The 16050-nt window shown below is 50.4% G+C and overlaps 2 protein-coding genes across 2 annotated transcripts; one reads left to right on the top strand and one right to left on the bottom strand.

Annotated features, from left to right (window-relative positions):
* Positions 1-3430: 3430 nt before the first annotated feature.
* On the bottom strand, positions 3431-4417 carry LOC309891587 (olfactory receptor 14C36-like; the record flags this gene model as incomplete). Its single annotated transcript, XM_082785940.1, has 1 exon — positions 3431-4417. One exon carries the CDS (start codon positions 4415-4417, stop codon positions 3431-3433), a length of 987 nt encoding a protein of 328 aa, XP_082642066.1.
* Positions 4418-5004: 587 nt separating this feature from the next.
* LOC309891585 (olfactory receptor 14C36-like) lies at positions 5005-5919 on the top strand (the record flags this gene model as incomplete). The annotated part of the gene is made up of 1 exon (XM_082785939.1): positions 5005-5919. The coding sequence occupies one exon, from the start codon at positions 5005-5007 to the stop codon at positions 5917-5919; it is 915 nt and encodes a 304-aa protein (XP_082642065.1).
* Between the last annotated feature and the right edge of the window lie 10131 nt (positions 5920-16050).

The following is a 16050-nucleotide window of genomic DNA, read 5'->3' as shown; positions in this document are numbered from 1 at the left end:
ACAACTAATTGGAGAGCTTTCATAGTGTAGTTGAGGAGGAAGATTTCAAAAAGCACCTAATACAAATCTTTTCTCATTTGGAAGGATGAATATTGTTGCATTTCAGTATTGAGCATCTTTCTTCAATTGATATTAACCCAGGGCTTCCCCTATGGAGACGTCCATAGGGAGGAAAAGCAGAGTCTTGAGGCCTGACAGTGCATGGGCAACCTTGCTCCTCACCACCCCAACCCTGACATTTCTCTCATTGGCCACCTGGTGCTTGTATCACTTTCCCTTACACCACAATTTTGCACTGAAGTCTGCAGCTGGATGTTACAGCCCCCTTGCACCAGCTCCCATCTGCTTTCCTTAGAGACCTGTCTACACACAGAAGGGTTATTCCTTATTTTAAAACAAACAACAAGAAAACATGCAGCAGTTTTCCAAACAGCAAAGCAAGCACCTCATCTTATATGCCTCCAGTCAGATTTATAGGTATTCAGATTAGTATGATTCCATATGATCTTAATTCAATGATAAATGATGAGGAGCTTGCTACAGAAACAATTAGGCAGAACTGCTAATCGATGGGCAAGCTTGAACTCAATGAATCTCAAAGCAGCAACTGGGTCAGTGAGAGCAGTCTGAATGATCAAAGAGTAAGGGGAGGGCAAATGAGGAGAACCATGGGAAGTGCATAGGTCCAGACAGGCAGCTGGGAAGGGGACATTCAACAGGGATTTTTTATTCAAGAGGGGTGGAAGTGCCTGGAAGATGAGGGAGTACACCATGATGCAGAAAGCAATGAAATGCAAGTGCTCATGACCATCAGTATTTCTTCTCCTGTGATGAATATAGATCCTGAAAATTCACCTGAAGAAGGATGTAGATCACTGGTGAAGGAACTGTGGTTTTGTGCCATCACAAATTAGGATTACATAAACACTTCCACATGTAACAGTAACATTTCCCACCCCATATATACCATCCTGTGGGGCAGGACAGATGGAGCCAACAACCAAGGGACAAATTTGGGTGTCACTGAGGGGGCCCAGCAGAGACAAGGAGTCAAGGCAGTGAGGTGGGGGATGCCAGGAGAAGCAGCCTAAGGGGTGGTGCTGCTTGTGAGGACATGTTTGTGGCAGCAGCCTGAGTGGGCAGCAGCTGTGTGCAGGTGAGGGGAGGCCAGGAAGTGCATGCCAAGGGAGCTCCTGCCAGCAGAGACAAGGCTGGGGCCGAGGCCAAGGGGAGAGGCAGGCCCAGGCCCAGGTGACTGCATGTGCCATGCTGAGCTTCCTGCCCCTGCAGCAGCTGCACTGGCCCTCAGCAGATGTGCTGGCTGGCATGCATGGGGAGGTCCTGGTGTGCATCAGAGAGCAGCAAGGATGCTGCTGGAGAGGGCTGGGGCAAAGCGGGGGGCAGAGGCTCATGCAGGGACTGGCTAGAGGTCTCCTCTGCTACAGCCACCGCACGGAGTGTGTCAGGACGAGGACAGGCAGGACTCACTGCCACAGTGCAGAGCCTGTCCCTGGACGCTCCATGACCACCTTGCAGGTTCTGGCAGGCCATGGTGAGGGGACAAATGCCCTGGGCCCCCTTCCTGCTCTGCCCAGGCCAGCAAAGGCCCAGAGCGGCCTCTTCTCCCCTGTCCCTGCAACTCTGGGCTCCCTTTGTGCAGCCCTGGCTCTGCAGCACCAAGCCCTGCTGGGAGCCCTCCCCTGCATGCTCCCACCGCTCCCTGATGCTGCTGTTGCCCTCTGCCGGGCACTGCCTATCGCAGCCTAGCCCCTGCCCACCTCCCCCCACCACCCTGCCATCTTCCCAGCCCACCCCAGCATCCCAGGCCATCAGCCCAGTATGGGCTAACCCCAGGGCAGTTCTCACCGCAGCCTGCTGTAGGGCTCTGGGCATGGCCACCACAGCTGCTGGGACAAAGGTGGCTCTGGGCCTCCCCAGCAGCCCCTGGGCCAGGACGAGCCATGGTTCAGGAAATGGAAGGTCCTGAGCTGGCGATTCTGCTCTGCAGATCCAGGGGACTTTGGCACCCAGGGTCCCCTGGAGGACTCCACCACACCCATTCTGCTCCAGGTGGTCATCAGACCCAACTCCATGGGGATCTCTGCTGCTCAGCCCCTTTCCAGCTCCCCTGATGGCTCAGAACTATAGGGCCATGCTTGGTAGGGCCATGGGATGTCTCTAAGGGCACAAAGGGAAGGTGAGTGCTATATCAGACCTGGCCCATGAGGCAGGCTTCAAGGTGGGTGTCCTCAATTACTCTTATGGGCCTTCACCTGCTGGCTCTTCACCACCTCAGCAGGAATTGCAGAGTCTTCCTTAGCCCCTGGACACCTCACATTTTCCTTTTTTCCATTTCCTCTTCTTGGTCACTCCTTTTATGAGGTTCTAATCACTATTCAATAAGTACATTTTCCATGGGTTCCTTTTCCATCTGGCAGCTCCAGATTCCTCTCCAGGCAGGCATCGGCTATCTGCCCCACTGCAGGGACACATTCCAATGTAGATGATTCCAAGACCAGTTGTTGTCTGCTTGGGCATGTGCCACCACAAAGGGAGCTCTTGGTCCAGCCCTTGGTTCCTCACAGACCATGCTGGGACTTTCAGCCTGTGTCCTTCACTCCGGGAAAAATCCCAGAAAACAGGGAAGCAGGGAGTAACTCCCTGGCTGTATGTCTTACAGCAGCTTTGCAAGAGGTGTCCAGGCTTCTGGGTTTGCCCTGAGCAGCCCCTTTTGTTACTGTGGTGCTAGCAGGGAGGCCAGCTGTGACCCAGGGCTGCACATTGCCTGCTGCTGCCCACAGCCACAGGGATGCCACTGCAGAGACAACAGGACTGTCACCAAGGTACATGAGATCTGAGGGCTAAGAGAAATGCAAGAGCACAAAGGAACAATGTGGAAGCCAGAAGAGAGCAGCAGTGAAAAGGCCACGTCCTGCTGTTGGCCATGGCCATGGCTCCAGGGAAGCAGCAGCCCCGACCCAAATGCAGCAGGGAGGCAGAGCCCAGCGGGCAGTGAGGGGCAGGCCTGAGGGCCACCGGGGCTGCTCCTCCATGTGGCAGCTGGGCTCTTGGCCCTGAGCCCCTCCTGTGTGCTGGGGCTACTCCACCAGCTCCAGAGCTGATGGCAAGAGACAGCAGATGAGATCGATGAATTTCTGATGGATTCTTTATTGTCTTTATGTACACTGGAAACCTAGTTTTACAGGTAAATTAGAAGATTTAGTCAAATTAATTCTGAGGAAGTATACATATAAATAATAAGACCATTTAAACCAATATCAAAATTTATGAAAATAATAATGCACAAAATGATATGAAAATTGGCACGTCAGTTTCTCAAACATCTTGACAGGGTTATTATTAATGGTTATATTATGGTAATGTTGCTAATGAGAAAAATATTATGATATGAATCACAATTATGGTACCATTACTTATGCTTGAGAAGCACATATAGAAACAGTTTTCTCACTGCATCTTTGAGCTCCTGGTTCCTCATGCTGTAGATGAGGGGGTTCACTGCTGGAGGTACCACCGAGTACAGAAGTGACACCACGAGGTCCAGGGATGGGGAAGAGATGGAGGGTGGCTTCAGGTAGGCAAAAAAGGCCATGCTGACAAAGAGGGAGACCACGGCCAGGTGAGGGAGGCACGTGGAAAAGGCTTTGTGCAGGCCCTGCTCAGAGGGCATCCTCAGCACAGCCTTGAAGATCTGAACGTAGGACACCACAAGGAAAACAAAACACCCAAATGCTAAAGAAAAACTAAACGCAAGAGCCCCAACTTCTCTGAGGTAGGCATCTGAATAGGAGAGGTTCAGGATCTGGGGGATTTCACAGAAGAACTGGTCTACAACATTGCCTTGGCAGAGGGGCAGGGAAAATGTACTGGCCATGTGCAGGACAGCATTGAGAAAGCCACTGCCCCAGGCAGCTGCTGCCATCTGTGCACAAGCTCTGCTGCCCAGGAGGCTCCCATAGTGCAGGGGCTTGCAGATGGCAATGTAGCGGTCATAGGCCCTGACAGTAAGCATGGAATACTCTGCTGTGAGAAAGAAAAGAAAAAGCAAGACCTGTGCAGCACATCCTTCATAGGAGATGGCCCTTGTGTCCCAGAGGGAATTGGCCATGGCTCTGGGGACAGGGGTGGTAATAGTGCCCAGGTCGAGGAGGGCGAGGTTGAAGAGGAAGAAGTACATGGGGGTGTGGAGGTGGTGGTCGCAGGCTACAGCGGTGAGGATGAGGCCGTTGCCCAGGAGGGCAGCCAGGTAGATGCCCAGGAAGAGCCTGAAGTGCAGGAGCTGCAGCTCGCTCGTGTCTGCAAATGCAAGCAGGAGGAACTCACTCACAGAGCTGATGTCCAGACTGTTCTCTCTGTTTCTGAAGTGCTTTAGAGAATGGCATTTATGAGAGGGCATTTCAAGAGGAAGATTGAGGCTTGATTTATCTGAAGGGTAAGTCTTTTTCTGCAGTCTGTGCTTTCAGATTCCTGCAGTGGAGGGGAGGCAGGTTTCATGGTAATGGACTCTTAGTATTTTGCAGGAGACTCAGATGCCCAGGATTTCTGTTTTAGAAAAACTCATCAGGTGTGGTGGGGTAGCAACAACAAACAATCTGACCCCATAAAAGGAAAATTAAAAAAAAAAAATCCATATATATATATATATCTGATCTGAAGTTAGGTGACCTGGGAGCAACACTGGGGCAAAGTTCTTTGATATCAGGGGTGAAGTGAGTCTGAGATTACTCTGTGTTCCTCTTTACTTCTGCCAGGGCATAACTGACTCTTCCATTTCCCACAGAGGAGTCCCCTGCTCACAGGGATACCCTCAGGCAGCATCAGGAAGAACTTATGAAAAGGACCTGCCAAATGACTTCCTGGAAGTGGATAATGTTTTTGGCAATTTTAAATAAGAGCTGGGATGAGTTTTCTTCTGATAAGTTGGTTGTATGTTATTACTGTTCTTTCTCTTCTTTGTGCAGGACCACATCCCCAGAAAGGCAGATGTCCAATAGAAGCTCCATAACTGAGTTTCTCCTGCTGCCATTCGCAGACACACGCAAGCTGCAGCTCCTGTATTTCGGGCTCTTTCTTGTCATCTACCTGGCTGCCCTCCTGGGCAACGGCCTCATCCTCACAGCTGTAGCCTGTGACCACCACCTCCACACCCCCATGTACTTCTTCCTCCTCAACCTCGCCCTCCTCGATGTGGGATCCATCTCCACCACTGTTCCCAAAGCCATGGCCAATTCTCTGTGGGACACCAGGGCCATCTCCTATCAAGCGTGTGCTGCACAGGTCTTCTTTTTTGTCTTCTTGGTTGGAGCAGAATATTGTTTTCTCACCATCATGGCCTACGACCGCTACATTGCCATCTGCAAACCCCTGCACTACGGGAGCCTGCTGGGCAGCAGAGTTTGTGTCCAGATGGCAGCAGCTGCCTGGGGCAGTGGCTTTCTCAATGCTGTCCTGCACACGGCCATTGCATTTTTACTGCCCCTCTGCCAAGGCAATGCTGTGGACCAGTTCTTCTGTGAAATTTCCCAGATACTCAAGCTCTCCTGCTCAAATGCCTACCTCACAGAAGTTGGGGCACTTGTATTTAGTTTTTCTTTAGCATTTGGCTGTTTTTTCTTCCTTGTGTTGTCCAATGTGCAGATCTTCAAGGCTGTGCTGAGGATTCCCTCTGAGCAGGGTCAGCACAAAGTCTTTTCCACGTGCATCCCTCACCTGGCTGTGGTCTCCCTGTTTGTCAGCACCATCATGTTTGCCTACCTGAAGCCCCTCTCCATCTCTTCCCCATCCCTGGACCTGATGGTGGCAGTTCTCTACTCGGTGCTGCCTCCAGTAGGGAACCCTTTCATCTACAGCATGCGGAACAAGGAACTCAAGCAAGCTCTATGGAAACTGATGACTTGATGTGTTTCAGAAGAAATTAATTTTCAATCTACTTCTGCAAATGATTTAAAATGTCACTTATTAAAAGAACAGACTATTTTCTCTTTCTTTTTTCTTTGTGTGTGTTTGTGTGTATACCAGCATGTGTTTTTAGTATTGGTATTTTTTAGTTTCAATTCATCTATGGATTTCCAATAAACTGTCATTATTTGTCCCAATTCCATTTCAGTATGTATGTGTTGAATGTATATACTGAAACTCTATACATGAGGAGCCTATCTCCCTGTTAACTTAAACAAAAGAAAGGATCCTGCAGTGCCTTCTTTGTCTGACGTCCTTCCTCTGAGACCTGGTCTGGATCTGCAGGGGCAGTGCCCATGTGCAGAGGAAAAGAGTCCCATCCCATCAGCACGGCCAGGGAGCACCAGCACTTAGTGCATGCAGAGTTGCTCTCTTGCCACTGCCACTCTCTCCTACTGAGCCCTCCTGGTGGAGGCAGGCCCGGCTGCTCCTGTAGCTTGGTGCCAGTGCTGCTGTGGGGCTGTGCTGGGACTGCAGGTAGGGACAGGAAGTGGGCACGACAGTGGCACAGCTGGTCTCCAGAGAAGTGTTTCAGTACTCAGAAAAGATCTTCTCAGGGCACTGCTTGAAGGCTGACGTCTTCTTAAAAAACTGTGGTCAAGAACATTTTCAAGGAATAGACAGCAAAGATCATTGCCTTTCGTGTTTCTCCATTAGCTCAGTGTGTTGAAGTCAGGATCACAGCATGGTCGTGTAGGGACTGAGGGCTCAGCAAGGACTCATTTGCTGTTGGTTGCACCTGGCAGGCAGGGAAAAACCATAGAGCCATTAGCTCACTGCCACCATATGAGTCAAAAACAGAAGAAGTGCAAGAACTCTTCACTTGAGGTAAAGTCAATCTAATAAGAAAACAAATAACAACAACAAAAGAATAAAAATAAAACATAAAAATATAAATATAAAAATAAATAAATAAATAAATAAGAATAATAAAATAATAAAAAAATAAAAAGAAATCCACCTGTAGCCCATGGAGAGGAGCCCACGCAGGAGAAGCTGACCTGGCAGGAGCTGCTGCCCATGGGGGCCCCAGGTTGGATCAGTTTGCTCCTGACTGATGGACCCTGTGGTATGGACCCATGTCTGGAGCAGTTCTTGAAGAGCTGCTGCCTGTGGGAAGCCCATGCAGGATCAGTTTGGGAAGGACAGTATCCCATGGGAGGGACCTCACAGCACAGGGGAAGAGAGCAACCGAGAAGGAGTGGTGAAGACAAAGTGCTATAGACTGACCACAGCCCCCATTCCCCCATTCCCCTGCACCGCTTGGGGGGACGAGGTGGAAGAGGGTGGATGGGGGTAAGGCGTTTTTGGTTTCTCACTTCTCTAGCTTGTTAGTAATAGGCAATAAATTTTACTGTCTACCTACTCTGAATCTATTTTGCCCGTCATGATAATTGATGAGTCATCTCCCCATCCTCATCTAAACCCTTGAGCCTTTTGTGTCATATTTTCTCCTCCTTTCCCTTCGAGGAGGGGGAGTAAGAGAGCGGTCGTGGTGGAATTTGGCTGCCCACTGGAGTAAAACCACGACTGTGGCAAACTCATAAAGCTCAACAAGGCCAAGTAGAAGGTCCTGCACCTGGTCAGGGCACTCCAAGCACAAATACAGTCTGGGTGGAGAATGGATGAGGTGATTCTCCCCCTTTATTCTGCTCTCATGAGACCCTACCTAGAGTAGTGTGTTAAGTTCTGGGGTTCTCAGTATGAGAAGGATATAAAGCTATTAGAGTGAGTCCAGACAAGGATGCAAGGATGATCAAGAGGTTGTAACACCTCTCATGCATGGCATCGCTAGTCAGTTGAGGGAAGTGATTGTCCTGCTCTACTATGCGCTGGTGCAGCCTCACCCTGAGTACTGTGTGCAGTTCTGGGCACCACAGTACAAAAAGGATGTAAAACTGTTGGAGGGTGTCCAGAGGAGGGTTACGAAAATGGTGAAGGGTCTAGAGGGGAAGACGTATGAGGAATGGCAGAAGGCACTGAGCCTGTTAAGCCTGCAAAATAGGAGGCTGAGAGGAGACCTCATCACGGTCTACAGATTCCTTGCAAGGGGGAATGGAGGGGCAGGCACCGATCTATTCTCCTTAATCACCAGTAATAGGACCTGAGGGAATGGTGTCAAGCTGAGAAGAGGGGGTTTAGGCTAGACATCAGGAAGAGGTTCTTCTCTGAGAGGGTGGTCGCACACTGGAACAGGCTCCCAAGGGAAATAGTCACTGCACCAAGCCTGGTGGAGTTTAAGAAGTGTTTGGACTGTGCACTTAGTCACATGGTCTAAAATTTTGGGTAAATGTGTGTGGTGCCAGGAGTTGGACTCGATGATCCTTATGTGTCCCTTCCAACTTGAGATATTCTATGATTCTATGATTCTATGATTCCTATTAAAACTTGCTGAGGGAGCTGAGGTTGTTCAGCCTGGAGAAGAAAAGGCTCTGAGGAGGCCTTATTGCGTCCATCCAATACTTAAATGGGGCTACAGAAAAGCTGGGGAGAGACTTTCTTTCAGGGTGTTCAGTGAAAGGACAAAGGGAATGGTTTTAAACTGAAAGAGGGTAGATTTAGAGTAGATACTCAGATGAAATTCTTGACTTGAAGGTGAGGCTCTGGCACTGGTGCTGTGGGTCCAGAGGTCACCCAGAGAGAGTTTGGATCAGGTCATGCCCTTGTGTTTGAAGGAACAGCTGGCAAGAATGGAGAGGCATCAGTGAAATCATGGGAATAGCAGAGTGACAGCCAGGTGGGGAAGAGAAGTGGCTGTCTGCAGCCTTCAGAGAGAAGTGGGACAGCATAGGAAAGCCTGTGGAGGAGAAGGCAGAGGGCTCTGACAAGAACAGAAGGCTTCAGCAGCACTAACATCTTTGTTCCTTTGGCCATGGCTTATGAGGAGACGTGTTATGGCATTGGGACCATGTATTCTCCTTTCAGCCATGTGAAAACACTGGAAGGTATCATAACATTGTCCTTCACATGATATTATGGGCATTAAACCCTACCCTACAGACTCCAGGAAGAGCCCCGAGTGAGACATGTGGGTGCTGGGGGTACAGGATCTCCCCTCCAGTGGCTGGGGTCAGGCCTTGGCTCTTCTGCTTCACCAAAACCAACCAAGACTTTTCTCAGCACGTTGCTTTGCCTGTCTGCAATCATGGCCTCCAATTGTCTGCCCTAACAAGTCCCTGGGGAGAATCTCTTGGTAACGGCCCTCAGTGGGGCCCATTAACACTCCAAGTCACTTCAACTTCTCCTTCTGACTTTACTTGATCAAGCGGTTACGCATTGGGTGCTGCCATGTTCTGCCTGCTGCTGCGCCCGGGCCCGCTGTCCCGTGGGCCTCTGCTCACCCACCGCCGCCTCTGCTTTCCCCCCTGCCAACCTCCACCCCTGGGCGGCCCATGTACATGGGGGTGTGGAGGTGGTGGTCGCAGGCTACAGCGGTGAGGATGAGGCCGTTGCCCAGGAGGGCAGCCAGGTAGATGCCCAGGAAGAGCGCGAAGTGACCTGCAGCTCGCTCGTGTCTGCAAATGCAAGCAGGAGGAACTCACTCACAGAGCTGATGTTGGGCATTTGCTGACATTGGACCCAGTTGTCTGTTGAAGAGGAGAAGAAGGGAAAAAAAAATAAAGCAGAATTAAATGAGAAAAACTGGAAATGAAAGAGGAGAGTAAGGGAAACTCATGTTCAGTCCACAAATAAGACATGAGCTTTGCAGTGCTGTTGCAAACACCTCATCTGAATGATGAGCAGAGCTGCAGATATTTTATTGGTTTGTGTTGCCCTTATAATGCTTAGGAGATGTATGAGATGGTTGAATGCCCTGACAGGTCATGTACACTCTTAGTGAAACCCTGTGTGTGCCAGGACTGTGCCTTGGTGAAGACTGAGCAGAGCAGACGTGCCAACCAGTCCTGCTCTCAGCTGCCCTGTATTACCCCTCTGTAAGCTGGAACACAATCCCACTCGGGTGTTTTCCTGAGAAGAAACTGGAGACAGCTTAGAGCAGAGAAGCCCCAGTCCGAGTGCAGCTGGACCAAATCCTCACCTTGTCTCCAGGAGAAGCTCTCAGCTAGAAGGAGCCTGGGGGCTTCTCCTCATCTGAGCTCTGCATGGCCAGCCAGGGCAGGGTGTTCTGGGCTGACCGGGGGCACCTGGCTTAGGGCACTCCGAGGGGCTTATGCCAGACTTCCTCCCCTTGCAATAAAACCCAGTAGGACTCTGAAAGCCTACTGCATTGCCCACTGCCCTCCCAGAAACAAGACCCAGCAGGAGACCCTTCCAGGACCTGCAGGAGACCCTTCCAGGACCTGCAGCTGCATGGCCCTGCAGCCAGAGACTTACCTTGCGGAGATTTCTCCTGCAGTCAGCATTCAGCATTCTCCCACTCCCAACTGCCTTCAGCCCCTCTCTCCTTCTGTCCTCTCCCCGTGCCACCTGTGGTGAGAGCCCCCAGCCCTGCTGCACTGTGCAGAGGAGGTGCTCCTGGGCAGAGCTGTCTCTCTGCACCAGGGCCCTCTTGCCGGGAGCTCTCTCTGTCCCAGGAGCCTGGCCCAGCTCAGCAGCACAGGCCCAGACCAAGGCATTGGAATCACCCCTCTGGTGGCTTTGCTGATGAGCCCATGAACCTCAGGCACTGAGTGGAAAGTGAAGAACTCTCTTAAGAACTCCAAGTCAGATGCAAGTTTTCTGGAGTTTCCCCCTGAGGGCCAGGATTGACATAGCCTCCCTTGGAGCTCGTTAGAGCCAAACTTTGGAGGCGGTGAGGCCAAGGAGACAAAGGCAATGTGAAAATGACACTGATCTTTGGAAAAACTGGATACGTTTCACCAAGCACAAAGGCTGAGCCTTGACTCCTGGCCTCTGGGAAGGGAGATCCTTTCCCTTAAGACATTGCTCAGGGCTCTTCCCAGGACAGCAGGAGATGGGGATGTGCATTGCCAAGTGCAGGACAGTGGTACGACCTCTGCCTGGTTCATGGCTGGGTGTGAGAAGGCAATGAGGCCCTGGCACTTTAGCGATAAGCTGTCTCCCCATAGGCTTCAGTGACACTGACAACAGCCATAGCCATGGACACAAAGAACTTGGTCGTCTTTGGACTTTCAGCCTTGCTACAGCCCTTGTTCCTCTCCACCCCATGCAGTCCTTGGGACTCTCACACCTCCACCTCTTTCCCTGCTGGCTGTAGACCCTCTTCCATGCGGTGTCTCACCAGATCTGAGATGAGTCTGGTACTTGAGATTTTCTTGGTGGCCGTGCTCCTTGTAAGGCAGCTCTGTAGGAATCTGGCCTGGTTCATGGTGAGCAGGCAACATTGCTCATATGGCATCCATGGTGGTGCCCAGGCCCTCCTCTTCCTCCTGGGCACTGCTCACTCAGCAGGGTCATGGTCTGACCTGATGTGTGGGGCTCCTCTTCCACTGGTGCAGGACTAGACTCTTCTTGTAAATGTCAAGAGATTTCTGTAGACATATTCATGCAGTTTCTCACGGCTCTCCCACACTGACGCTCCATTCTGTCAGCTGTTAATGTCTGCAGGCAGACGGTTCAACCTTCCTGTGATTGTGCTATCTCTGACAAGAGATCAGCATCAGGAGTTGCAGGCAAGTTTGGATAATACAGGAGTAACCAGCTGAATGGAATTGCAACAGTCTCAGAAGGGTAAGGGATTGCAGGCTGCCAGGTTCCACCTTTCCTGTGCTTCCTTGTCATGCGTGTTGTCATTTTGTCCAGAGCTGTGTTCTAAATATTATGATACAGTGCAGGGACAAAAATTAGAAGTGTCAAAGCCCAGCTGGAGCTCAATCCATCTATTACTGTCAAAGACAATCAAAACTGTTTATAGAAATACTTTAAAGGAGGATTAAGGAAAATCTTCATCCTTTTTGTAGGTGGGGTAAACATAGTGACAAGAGATGAGGTAAAGGCTGAGCTATTTAATGCTTTCTTTCCCTCAGTCTTTAGCAGCAGCACCAGTTGTTCTTCTGATACTCAGCCCCCAGAACTGGTAGACAGGGACATGGAGAGGACAAGAGGGGGACGCTTTTCCCCACTTGTTAACTCTCCCTGTCTCCTTCATCTCCCCCTTCTCTTCCAGGATACTCCCAATAGCTCTGCAAAGCTTTGAGTTTCCTTGGGACGGTCAAACCAGCATGTTCCTCTTGTTATGTCTCGTTAATGTGTTTCAGCTTTTGTTTAACATCAGACAATTATTTAAGAATGCCATCCAGAGATCTGTCCAGAGGCAGGAGAGTTAAGAGTGGCAGGGATTGAGGGAGGATATGGGCAGGTACCTATAGCAGTGAACACCTCCAATGCTTTGGAAATTCAGCCCTGAACAAGTGCAGAATCCAAAAAATCTAGAGAAACCCTTGAAAAAGTAGTGTGATCACCACCGCCATTCCAAAGAGACACAAACCAACATGCTGGGAGTTAACCTCTGCTTACTGAGCCTCAATTAATGCCACTTCAACCCCTGTGTTATGCCCTGCAACCACTCCAACACATGCCAAAGGTCCTGTAGCCACTCCAACTACTGTGACAGTCCCGGCAGCCACTACAACTCCTTTGAAAGGCACTTCAGCCACAGCAACTCCTGCGATGGGTTCTGTAGGCACTACAACACCTGCAACAGGCCCTGTAGCCACAACAACTCTTGTGACAGGCCCATCAGCGTCTCCAACCCTGTAACAAGCCCTGCAGCCACTCCGGCTCCTGTGACACTCCATCTGTGACAGGCCCTGCAGCTAATCCAGCCAATGTGATGGCCCCATGTCTGGGCCAGAGAACCAGCCTATGCCAGTATCAGTTGCTCCTCTAAACAAGAGAAACAATGCTGAAAGTCTGGTGAAACCTATGGTGGATGAATTGGCTAGTCAACTCCAGCAGTATGAAGAAAGTCTCTCTTCTTTTCTATGGGCTTCTGTCTTGTCTGTGGAGAAACTTTCTCAAGAGTCTCACCAACTCCAAGGGAAGGCAAGGGAGAAACTTTTCCAAGAGGTTCTACATCATAAAGAGAACATATCTCCTTTCCCTTGTAGTATGCCACAATGGATATCACTAATGCATTCTTACCCATCCCTTTGAGAGCACTGTGAAGGCCACAGTTCGCTTTCACTTCAGGGGTGTCCAATACACCTGGAATCAACTGCCCCACGGGTGGAAACACAGTCCTGCCATTTGCCATGGACTGATACAGACTGCATTGGTAAAGATATTAAAGAGAACTGGCCCTAATACTGAGCCTCCTCCTGAGTGGCCTGTCCTCTTTTCCAAATGTCATAAACCCTCTTTTTCTCCCTGAGCTCTAGCCACAACTCTCTGTTCAGCCAAGCCAGTCTTCTTCCACACTGGCTTCTCTTTGGGCATGTGCTGACGGACCGCTCCTGAGCCATTAAGGTTTCCTTCTTGAAGAGTGCCCAGTCTTCCTGTACTCCTCTGCCCTTCAGAACAGCCTCCCAACAGACTCTGCCAACCAGTGTCCTGAAGAGCTCAAGGTCTGCCCTCCGGAAGTCCAAGAAAACAGTTTTACTGATCCCCCTCCTGACTTTGCCATGAATAGAGAACTCCACCATTTCATGGTCACCCTGCCCAAGACAGCTCCTGACCACACATCTCCCACCAGTCCTTCTCTTGTTTGTGAACAGAAGGTCTAGCAGGGCACCTCCCCTGGTAGGCTCACTAACCAGATGAGTCAGGAAGCTATCTTCCATGCTCTCCAGGAACCTCCTAGACTGCTTACTCTTTTTGTATTTGTATTTGTATTTGTATTTGTATTTGTATTTGTATTTGTATTTGTATTTGTATTTTGTATTGTATTTCCAGGATATGTCTGTGAAGTTGAAGTCCCCCACAAGAACAAGTGCTGGTGATTGTGCAACTTTTGCCAGCTGTTTTTAGAATGCCTCATCCATCTCCTCATCCTGGTTTGGCGATCTATAAGAGACCCCCAGCAGGATGGCCTTCCCACTGACCCTATCCCACTGGGGCTCAACGTTACCATTCTTAGTCTTGAGTTCTACAACACCAAAACCCTCTCTAATACAGAGAGCCATGCCACAACTCATTCTGTGTTGCCTGTCCCTTCTGACGAGCCTGAAGCCAGTCATTGCAGCACACTAGTCATGGGAGTGGTCCCAGCACCTTTCAGTGATGGCAGCCAAGTCATAGCTTGCCTTTTATTTCTTTGCTGTTGAGCAATGGCTATAGCTATATTATGTTGGACATGCATCAATAAAATCTCTGCTTACGGCCCAGAGGAATTTGGCACTTGAAACATCACTCAAATGTCACCCTGGCACCTCCAATGTCACCTGGTGTCTGCATCTGAACAGCTCCCTCCTGGCCGCTGTCTCCATTCAATATGCTGGGAGCTGAGACAAGCAGCTTACATAGAGCTGCCTGGTTTGTGCCCACCTGAACCTAGGCAAGAGGAATCCCAACTCCTGTGGTCTTCTGTAAGGCATGGGAGAGTCAGCTAAGCCCCCTTCTCGCCTCTGAACTGCAAACAAGGTATGAGTCACTTGGTTTGACTCAGCTGAAACCCTTTCCTCAACAGGGGGAAGACAGATAACTCCCTGTCCTTGCCTGGGTGTTCTGCCTAAAACCAGGATATGGAAAAAGTGATTCTTGGACATCATACCTCTTCTGAAATGAAGAAGGACAGTGCTCCCTCTCCACTGGAGGGAAGCAACATAAATGTTTACTTCAGTGTGTTTCAAAGTTGATTCCCCTGGGGGCCCAGGGACTTGTCAAGAGCTCCCTGTGCTGATGAGCTGGGCTGGGCTCATGGACCCAAGGGGATCTCCCGTCAAGCAGTCAGCACTGCAGAGAGACAGCTCTGCCCAGGAGCAGCTCCTCTGCACAGCACAGCAGCAGGGCTGGGGGCACTGCCTGCAGGGGACAAGGGCTCCTGAGAGAAGGGAGGGAGATGTTAAAGGCAGTGTGGAGGGGGGATGCTGAGAGCTGACTGTGAGAGAAATCTTCACAGCCCTGAACAGGGTAAGTCTCTGGCTGCAGGGCAATGCAGCTGTTGTTCCTGGTGCCATCTGCAGATTTGCTGGCAAATCCCACAGCCTATGGGAGCTTTCAGGAGGACTCTCAGAGTTTCTTTGTATAAGAGGGGAGTGAAAACTTTCAGAGCAGGGATTACGTCCCTAAACTGTCAGAGGGACAGGGCATGAGGGTTCCTTCTCACAGGGCTGGCTGCAGGCTGTGCAGGCAGGGTACAGGCAGGGGTACCCAGGGCTGTGGTGCAGAGCAGGGTCCCTGCTGTGCCCCAGGGACTGTGTGCCGGATCATGGTCTCTGCCACCTGCCAGCCTCAGCACTCAGCCTGCCCGGGGAACTGCCCAGGGTGCTGCAGGGAGAAGCTGTGGGTGGAAGGAACCCCCAAGGCAGGGCAGAACAGGTCAGGGTCCTGCTGGTGCCCAGAGGCTGCTGTCTGGAGCAGGCTGCTCAGAGATCCACAGCACCCACAGGACATCTTCAGGGGAGATTCTTGAAAGGGAAGAACAACACCTCCTGTACCTGAAGGAAAGGCACTATCTGACGTCTCTGCTTTACTCTTCCTGCATTTGGAGGGAAGTCGGGATGATAATGGTGTTGTCAGGTTTGTAGAAAGGACTGAAACTCATAGAGCATTACAATGAAAGGAACCTCTAGGTCTTTGAGAAACCTCACAATTTCACTCCACACTCTTTAGCCTACAGACAGCACCAACACAACCTTCATTGTTTCTTGTGGCATTGTTGGATGTCCTTCTCAGCACCTGTAAATAGGGAGATGCCTCTGGGTAGTGGACACCTGAGATCCATCCATGGTACTCTTTACCATGTACTGTATGGCACTACTGACTCCTGCTGAGTCTACAGAGGATCTGCATGGTCTCTATGGCACCCTTAGTCAGAGAAACCTAGGGCTCAAGACAGGAGCAAATCTTCTTCTGATGAAGATATGTTGAGGATGCAGTTTTGGTGAGGAGGGTTCTGTGAAATACGGATTAGGTTTTGCTCAGAAAACTCTCTCTAACTTGTCACTGTCTATTTCTCCATGGGCAGGCAACCATGCCCAGATGCAACAA

Source organism: Aythya marila (assembly GCF_965140915.1).
Source record: "Aythya marila genome assembly, contig: HAP1_HAP1_SCAFFOLD_158, whole genome shotgun sequence".
NCBI classification, from domain to species: domain Eukaryota; kingdom Metazoa; phylum Chordata; class Aves; order Anseriformes; family Anatidae; genus Aythya; species Aythya marila.
This window is presented reverse-complemented; position numbering and strand designations above follow the sequence as displayed.